Source organism: Dreissena polymorpha, chromosome 4 (assembly GCF_020536995.1).
Source record: "Dreissena polymorpha isolate Duluth1 chromosome 4, UMN_Dpol_1.0, whole genome shotgun sequence".
Classification (NCBI taxonomy): Eukaryota; Metazoa; Mollusca; class Bivalvia; order Myida; family Dreissenidae; genus Dreissena; species Dreissena polymorpha.
Window position 1 is genome coordinate 5,210,560 of NC_068358.1, and position 10,157 is coordinate 5,220,716.

A 10,157-nucleotide genomic window follows, 5' to 3' on the forward strand; every position below is an offset into this window, starting at 1 on the left:
AACGTTTCTTAAAAACTTTTCCCAGATAGCCCGGCCCCTCAACGACCTCCTGATCGGCACATCCGGAAACCAGTCAATTACGAACCAAAAGTTTACATGGGGTGAGGCACAACAGCTTGCTTTCGACACTCTTGTTCAGAAATTGTCAACAGTCCCAGTTCTTGCGTGTGCTGACTATTCGAAGCCGTTTAAGTTGCATACGGACGCATCTTCGCACGGTCTTGGTGCAGTATTGTATCAAGAACACGACGGCGTGGTTAGAGTGGTTACCTTTTCGAGCCGCAGTCTGAAGACATCGGAAAAGAATTATCATGCAAGTAAGCTGGAGTTTCTTGCTCTCAAATGGGCAACCACCGATAAATTTCATGATTACCTGTATGGTATCCCATTTGATGTCTACACGGACAATAATCCACTAACATTTGTGCAAAGCTCAGCCAAACTAGATGCATGTGGTCATAGATGGGTCGCCGCACTAGCGAACTATGACTTCAAAATACACTACAGGTCGGGAAAGTTAAATGTTGAGGCCGATGCACTTTCGAGGCTAGATCAGGACGTGGTACAAGCTGTCCTGGTAACGCATTCAACCCCTATGAATTCAAGTCCTGTTGTCGATCAGACCAAAATAAATGAAGCCTGCAAACCACCGGAAGTTCTAAAATCCGATGACTGGATGAACGGTCAAAATGCTGATCCAACAAGTTCACAGGTCAAGGCACTAATTGCTCTAAACTGGAGACCTAATCAGAGTAATGTCCGGCAACTTTCGCCGAAAGTTAAAAAGTATGTCCGAGTACTCAAGAATCTGTATATTGAGAACGGAATTCTTATGCATACAGCCAAATTACATGAACAAACCGTACACCAAGTTGTTTTGCCAGAATCTGCCAGAGTACATGTATTTAAAGCGTTGCATGATGATACGGGCCACCAGGGACGAGATAGAACAATTTCTCTATTCAGCGAAAGATTTTATTGGCCTGGTATGACAAGTGACATAACGAAATGGATACGAGAATGCGACAGATGTATCCGTAGTAAAACTGCCCCAACTGTTGCCACCGGTCTGGTAAATATTACCTCTACGGCCCCTATGCAATTGGTGTGCATTGACTTTCTTTCATTGGAAGTATCGAAAGGAGGTTATGAGAACATACTCGTTATAACGGACCATTTTACGAGATATGCTCAAGCATTTCCAACCAAGAATTCTTTTCGAGAACTATTTTGTTCATTACGGATTTCTGGAGAAATTGCATAGCGATCGCGGGCAGAACTTTATGTCGCGAGTGATCAGAACGCTTTGTGCGATAACGGGTATCAAGAAAACCCGCACGATTGCGTACCATCCACAAGGCAATGGTCAGTGCGAACGATTTAACGGTACACTGCTAGGGATGCTTCGCACGCTAGACAATGAACACAAGTCAGACTGGAAATCTGCAGTACCAGCACTAGTGCATGCATACAACGTGACCCGGAGTGAGTGCACTGGCTACTCACCATACGAGTTAATGTTTGGGCGCGCCCCTCGACTTGCGACCGACGCTGTCTTGGGTTTAAAACGACAGAGTGTCGGATTCTCAACAGCGTCCACATACGTGAAAGAGCTCAAACAACACTTGGGGGACGCTTATAAAATAGCTACCCGCGTATCACAAGAACGTGGAAAGAAAGCCAAACAACAGTACGACCGGAAGGTGCGTGAAACTGTTATTGACGTGGGCGACAGAGTCCTGCTACGCAATTACGGATTGAAAGGAGCTCACAAAATCGCAGATATATGGACCGAACATGCGTACGTCGTGATCGGCCAACCTGACCCGTCAATTCCGGTATTCCGTATCCAGCGTGAGGGTGACAAAAGCATTGTCAAAACAGTTCACCGGAACCATTTGTTACCAGTCCGCCAACTACCGCTAGACGTCACTTTAACGTCTGAAACGGAAACTTCAAACACGCATGAGACATCGGATGCAGAGTCCGATACCTCGAACTCGTCATCAAGCAGTACGTCGCGGTCGGTGTATGTTCCACCACATAAGCGGAAGCAAGGGGAGCCAGGATTATTACCGCACAGAACAAAGCGCTTTACAAAAATACCAGCTTGGATGCGCACAGGAGACTATATTGTGTAAAAAAAATCAAATATCGCCTGTCAATCATGAAAATAAGTTGAATGTATTTCAACTAGCATTGAAAGATGTTCATTTCAGTATGTATTCTGGTTTTGAAATATGCTAGTGTACATTATGTGTGTGATATAAGTATACAAATATTATGAATTATTTTCTCAAATTTCTTGTGTTTTATATAAGATCGGAGTTGCGTTTTCGACGCTCCGATGGTGCATTATCCTCCTTCGATGAATATACTCGTTCGTAATTTATCAATGCTTATACCGCGAGTTTTGTTTTCAATTTGATTGAAGCATATGTCGAGGACGACATCAAAATCGGAGGGCGGTAATATGTTATAGGTAAATTTTTATTATAAAGTAATTTATGCAATTTATGAAATACATATTAATCTAAACTGTGTTGTGTTGTTTTATTGCTTAACCAATATCTGTATATTAAGGTAATTTAAAGCGTATATCACGAGTATTCGATGGGAATATAAATTTAGTCAGTTGTTTATTCGATTTAGTTGCTCTTGTTGTTCCGGTTCTAAATGATTAATATTAATTTTCGAATTAAATGATTAATAAACTTACTGCCGGGATATTCCAGTAGAAAACAACAAAACAATCCACTCTCACACATACGCACGCACACACACACACTAAACAATAAATACAATCGGTTATTGTACATACCTTGAAATTACCCTTTTGGAATTAGGGACTGTAAAATCGCAACTTTCTTAAAAATTCCTTTTATTTCAGAATCAAACTCGTAAAGGATTGCTTAGTTTAATGATAACACCGAGCTGATTGCTGTTTCTTTTATCAGACTACATACTGACGAAGAATAACTAAAGAACTAATTGACATAAGTTTTATGAGAACAAAAAACTGAAATCTACTTACCAGAGACGTACAACATCCAGGCACCACACAGCGCGAGTACTAGGAGCCCGTGATATTTCATATATAAATATAAAGATAAATACCGACTTAACTCAATATTAAATTGTATTACAGATTTAGTTAATGCATATCACAACAAAACAAAAGGACATCTGTTGTTAAACAATCTCTTTCGCTAGCGACGCCAATAGATGTGTTAATTAGCCTATCAGAAGCCCCAGGAAAGTTGTTTGCAAAATTTTAAGGTTCAACAACATGAAATCTACTGCAGAAGGAAGAAAAGTATCTAGATTACTCGAAACATAATTGTTTTGTCGCTGCATCGAAGTGTCTCTTGAATCGTACATGTTGAAATAGTGCTTTTACAAAACTGATAGAAAGGCCAACCAAACCCAAACTCGGTCGAGAGAGCCATACAATATATATAGAAGTGAACAACTAAGTGCTTATGTGCTGTTGGTTATCAGATGAGTTTTTATATTAATAGAACATTCACTTCTGATCACTGTTAGGATTTAGAATGTTTTCGATGAAATCAGTCATAGTGTCAACCCATCGCATATTTATACAAAATATTTACTGATATAAAATCCAAATGAGAATTTAACAAAGCCATTTAACTAATTAGTTATTTATAGTCCGTTTAGTAGTAAACTGTTTTAAAATCATATACAATGTTTAATCTCAGAATGATAGACAAATTCAAAATATACAATAAGATAATTGATGAAAATAAATAAAAAATAAATATGCGAGCAAAAACTTTTACTCACGAATTAGTAAGTCATAAAGACAGCCCTGTTGACCCGTTCTTTGTTGTTTATGCATTACTTGTTACTCTTGCAGTGCACATGGTGTCATCAACATTTGCATAAACATGGGAATAGAGCACAAATACTCTTTTTCGGCAAAGCTGTTGTACCCATTTTTTCACATTAAATGACTCTAACATAACCCCAGCAGACACGCAAACATACATTCGAATATTCCATAGGCTGATTCGAGATAAAACCTCTGAAATGTGGCTACAGCACTGTGTCTGAGCTCAGCGCAAATGATGTAGCACCGTCCAGTGTAAGGAATTCCGGACGACTCTATGTATGTTCAAGCGACACAAAGTGTGGCCCAGTTACAATTACGCGTTAAAATCCATTTCGCAACATTTCAGAGTCAGCACTCGTTCACTATATCGTCCGGGGAATATATGATTGACTATCGATAAACACAGTTTTGCTTTCAAGATGAGAAAACAAAGTAGTAGAATGTCGCGATAAGAGGAAAATCGTTTAATTATCCAACCACAAATGTTTCCGTACTCGGTCAGCACGTCTTGAAATCGTTCCTGAACGTCTGGATAGGCTGCCCTTGTTTACAAGTTTGCTATTTTGAATTTAATTTTGTACTGAAAAGCAGTGTGCTCAAATTTACCCTTTACAGCTCGCAATGAGATTTTAAATGACCCTCGTCATACGGAAATGGATCTTATTCCATATGCGCCCATCATGTGTATAGCCCACTCAGCCCGTGCATCTCTCGAATGAGACCATAACGCATTGAGTGATTTTATTGCGAACAACTTTGCCTCTGACCAGACTGCGAAAATGAACAAGTTGGGCGAAAGATGCGCTGGCTGAATCGCATAAGACCTATTTTCGCATGACGCGGCAATGCAATTGTGATTTAAATGTGTCGAAAGAAACCTGCGCGTAAATCAGATATTAACATACGATGTATTTCGATTATGAAGAAATACACTCTTAAAAACGCATGTGAGGACACATATGATGTGCACACCCGTAGTATAATTTGTATTTACTTATTCTAATGTTTGGTTTGACAATGATAACACACATTTCATGCGGTGAATAGGCGACTAACAATTGAAAACACACACAAGTTAAACTTATGTTTTCAATTAAATTATTTAGAAACCTAAGTTTCAAACTTGATTTCAAATTTAGCATTTACGCCGACTACATTTTTGTAAAAAGATATTTCTTGTTATTTTTAGTCGTTTTTTATATTCGTTCTTAGCGATAATAAAGCATTCTTGTTGTTGTCTATAGTATACCTGTGGTAGTTGGTGAACTCATGTTCAACGTATTATAAATTGAGAACTGCAAATATAAACAAACTGAATCTTCTACTATCGCGTTGCTAGCACCCTTGAATACAAAAGATCGCCGCTATCTGTTGAGAACATAATAACGTTTCCCAGGCATATCAAATTCAACTCCGCTGTATTAGCATGCGCTATGTACGAGGTTACGCAACATCCCACTATACTTGTTTATCAGCAGAAGTGTCATTTTCCCGCATATATTATTAGCCTCAGATTATGAATGACCTGTGCTGAGCATACGCAGCAGATAGACTATCATAGTGGACTTTTTTGATCATTCATAAACTTTCTTTTCCACCACACGTATAAAACAAACATTGTTTATTGATTTTTTCTTTATACGCTCCGTTAAAAAATATTCCATTTTACACGATACACACATTATGTTTCCATTTGTGAATTAATATAGTTGAAGAACTCAAACTTCTTGCATAAATTATACAACTTTTTCTCGCGCGGATGCGGCAGATGTGGCAGTTATCAGATTTATCGTAATTAAGAGCGAACTGACGTGACATTTTTGGTACTGACATTTATTTAGTTGTTCGCAATTGAACAACTAAAAACATTGATTGCGACCGCCGTTTATTACTTTTTCATTAATTTAAGCAGTGGAAACATACCATATCAAATGCGACATGCATACCGAAAAGTTTCATTTGTATTCCAAAAACGAAATTATTAGATACGACGTGTATAAGGACACAACAAAATAATTAAAAAATAAATTACTTAACGAAAATTTTTCGAGTAGTAGTGAAAATCTGTGCCCTTTCTACGATAATATAATTATTATTGTAATCACAGTTGGTTAGCATGCGGCTATGGTATTAATTAGTATACATCATTTTTATTGAAAAATAATCATATTATGCAGAACATTTAACTTCTCTGAAAACAAAATTCACTATCAAATATATATATATAATAAGGTATTCAACTACAAATGAATCGAAAACAGTGTGCATCGCTTTGAACAGCCATTACTTTAACCATTGTGCAGCGATTTCCATGAACAAAGTCTTATTAAACGCAGAAATAAATTTCCTTTTTGGAAATGTACACATCTGGCAATATTTGTTACAAATGCTGGGTGAATGTTTTAGAAATATAACGATAAACAACTCGCCATGATATGACAGATCAAAACGGCGAAAAATCCACATAAAAGACGAAGCATACAAACATGTATAACCTCTTTGATGTAGTGAATTTTAGCTTTTGGGATAAGAGACAGAACTTTGTATAATCGCAACTTTGTGAAAAAATTCCATTTCGAAAAACATCAAATCTTGTGAAGTGTTGTAAAGTTGTACAATTTAAAAACAACACTGAGGTGCTTGCTGTTACTTAGAAAGACTTCATTTAAATAATGAATACATAAATGACAACATGTTTTATGAAATATGAAAGTCGTTCATGAATATTCTTATTCGAAAACAAAAATAACTTAAATCTACATACCGGAGACATGGAAAATCCAGGCAACACACAGTGCGAATATGAGGCGCCCGCGATATTCCATAACAAAATAAAACAATGAAAAGCGAATTGACACCATTAAATTGTATTCACGATTAAGTTCTTTCGTATCACAAAAGAACAAACGGGCGACTGTTGTGATCAAAGCCGTCTTCTAAGCATCGCCACTAGATGTGCCTTTTAACCTATCAGACGCCACCGGGAAGTTTGTGAAAGAACAATAAGAGTCAACTACAGGCCAGCTACCATATAAGGAAGCCAAGTATCTAGAGTACTTAAAATATAATTATGTTTGTATTCGCTACTTGGAAATAGTGTCGCGTGAATTCCTATGTCGGTTTGAGTACCCAGTTTTCAAGATCAAAGAAAGGCCAACCAAATTAAACACCACAAATCCGCCAAAGTGGTCATATATTTGTTTATTTTCAATAAAGTTGGAGCTCTAATTCAGAGCTCTTGCGGCCATGGCAAAGAAAAAAATATATAAAAAAATATAAGTGTCCCGTGCTGTTGGCGTCACAGAACTTCATATTAATAGAAAGTACACTCCCGATCTCAGCGTACGGATTTAAAATATTTTCAGTAAATTTGGCCTAAGTATAAACCCAATGCTATTTGTGTAAAACATGTTCTTGGAAAATAGGATTTATGGTTTCCATTTAGCCATACAAGGACAAAAGCCTTTTATCTTGCAGCCATGTTTCTTTTATAGTGTTACTAATATATCATCAAAATAATAATTTAAAAAAGTGAATGTACGAATAAACGCTTAGTCGGAAGAAAGGACACATTGAGGCTATAGTTTAGTTTTAACCTGTTTTAAAAGCACATATAATGTTATATATCGGAATCGTTCATTCTTCATTTAGAGGATGTGATAAGAACATAAGCGGGTCATGTTCATAAACAGTTGATATCAAAGGAACTTTAGCAATAAATTAATTTAAATACAAACAATATATTGTTCAATAGTTGGTGTGTAGGCATTAATGATAAACCGTCGTTACAATATATAATATACATCGAAATCAACTGCTTTCGAAATTATCTTTAAAATTACTATTTTTATTTTACTTCAAAGGATGATGATGTTTCCATGATCAAAAAGACCAAGATGATAGCGAAAACCTTAGGTGGCTGTCTTGATCTCTGGACTGTCTTGATCTTTTGATTATTAACTTGAGCAGATAACTCCAATATGAAAGGTTTTTTGACCACCTTGTCCTTTCATACCAAATATATAATCTTGAGCACTGTTCGGTCCACCTTATGTAATGTTGCAATAAAGTTTGCAAATAACAATGAATCTGGAAAAATATTCACATTGTTTAGCAAATAAGCGCATACTTATCGAAAGATATCGATTTCATTAAAAATTATTATTGATAAAAGATTTGAAGTTCTCTTTAAATTAAATAGAACATCATTTCTTGTAAAATTGTCCGTCAACAAGTCTGTTAGTTGCTGGTTATCTAAATAATGCTTATAATTGCCAGATATTTCGGAGCTATACTTGTCTGCGTATGGTTGTCGCGATCGTCTACATAAATATTTGAGATAATCTTGAAATCAGGCGCTCCACATAAAAATAAACGAACACAGCAAATGGTTAAAGCTTTCTTCTTTCCAACAAAATTATTTAAAAACAAGTATTCCGCGGTCGGAGACATATGCCCCCATCCCCCGCAAACAGGGTTTTGAACTAGTGACCCCAATTTCAATAGCCAAGTATCAAGCCAATCGGTCAATTCGATGATGAGTTATTTATCGGAAACAATTTTCACACTTATTGTGACAGTGACCTTGACCTTTGACCTACTGATCTTAATATCAATAGGGGTCATCTACTGTCAAAGGCAAATGCGCGTTGAAAGTATCAAGCCAATCGGTCCATTGGTTGACGAGTTATTGATCAGAAACGCTTTTCCCACTTATTGTGCAAGTGACAATGAACTTCGACCTAGTGACCCCAATTGATAAGTTATTGATCGGGAACGATTTTCACACTAAGTGTGATAGCGACCTTGACCTTTGGCCTTGTAACCCCAATTTTAGTCAGGGCTTTGAAGTTCTACTTCAGTAGAGTTAAGCCCATATAAGGCTCTCGCAAGAGATTCTTTATTGCCTTTAAAAAATGGGGGGAGGGGGAGCGATGGGTGTTCGGCTTCTATTTCTCGTTGGGTAGCCTCGACTAAGAAAGGCTTACTCTTGTCTCTCATCTAGGGATTCATCCCTTGTTTAAGAGCAGACCGCATAAATTACGAGCTCTGTCAACTTCTTGGGCGTATTTTTATCACAACCCTCTCTCTGACGTGCTCCATGATGCTTTCTGGAGGAATCCGACCACCTTTTATCTTCGTTCTCTTGGGTGCCAACAGGACAACTTGTATTTGGTCGGTCCCCTTCTGGTTTCACAAACGGTTGTGTCTTCTACGACATAGACATACTTACTCTTAACTGAGAAGTCAAGTCAATACCATACTAACGAAGATTAGCTGATTACACTGGATATGGGTTCTGCTATCATTAGCTGATAAACCTGGATATGGGTTCTGATGTGATGGGGATAAGGGAGCTATGCGCGAACCTTCTCGCCGCAGCTGCAATTTATGCTATTAGAAAGCGGGTAAGGTATTTATGACATTAAAACACATTCTTTAAGGAAAATTCATTTTAATTATTAAATACTTACCTGCTATCGATGAGGTCCACCTCCCACCCCCCCTCTTCGAATAATATTTTTGTATATATTGAAAGAAGATTGAGGTTTACGGGATCGTTTTAGCCTAGGTTACATTACACTATTTTCCGACCTAATCTTTTTTTCCTGTTTAAATGCTTTTATTCATTTCATAATAAATGTACATACACATAATTTACAAAGTAATGCACATTCATGTATTAATCTACCATATGAATTGTGTTTTCACTATATTATAAAATTTATTACACAATTTGAATTAATATCATACATCCTTCAACCTTTTTTTACTACATCGACTTGACTTAAATAATCTTCATGAACAACACAATAATAAGTGCGACTTGAACGAAGAAATGTTTTCATTAACCACGACAATTTAACTATGGTTACTAGTTTAATCAAGATAAAAACCAATTATGTACCATTTTACAAAACACTCAATTTAAATGTATGATCAATATGCACACAACATTAGTCAGATTTGATCAAGTAAAACAAACTTTGCGAATTCATACATAATTAGACTTAAATAAGACAAAACCCAATTATGTATGATTTGCTAGTGTTGTTAAATAACAAAGTTTGGATTAACAATCAGAGTGCAGTTTACAAATATTATCAATTTAAATTTATGATCAATATGCACACAACAAAGTAAGATTTGATCAAGGAAAACAAATGATGTAGTTAGAGTTAAGGACCTAATTGTTTGCGTATAAAGGTGGCGTCTCCCGGCTCCATACATTTCCGGATAAACGCACCCACCTTGGAAGATAGTAGCATAAACAAAGACCATCTCAACAAGTTTCGGAAAA

At 36.8% G+C, this 10,157-nt stretch overlaps 1 protein-coding gene across 4 annotated transcripts in view; it reads right to left on the reverse strand.

Annotated features, from left to right (window-relative positions):
• LOC127877412 (uncharacterized) overlaps positions 1-6,779 on the reverse strand; it is a 120,652-nt gene extending 113,873 nt beyond the window's left edge. For 3 of the 4 annotated variants that reach the window (XM_052423267.1, XM_052423268.1, XM_052423266.1), the window contains exon 1: positions 6,621-6,779. In XM_052423267.1, coding sequence (XP_052279227.1) covers positions 6,621-6,717 — 97 coding nt within the window. In that variant the 5' untranslated portion in view covers positions 6,718-6,779. Of the gene's footprint in view, positions 1-3,034; positions 3,180-6,620 lie in introns of those variants that run through there. The other variant, XM_052423265.1, reaches the window with a different exon arrangement.
• Positions 6,780-10,157: the final 3,378 nt, after the last annotated feature.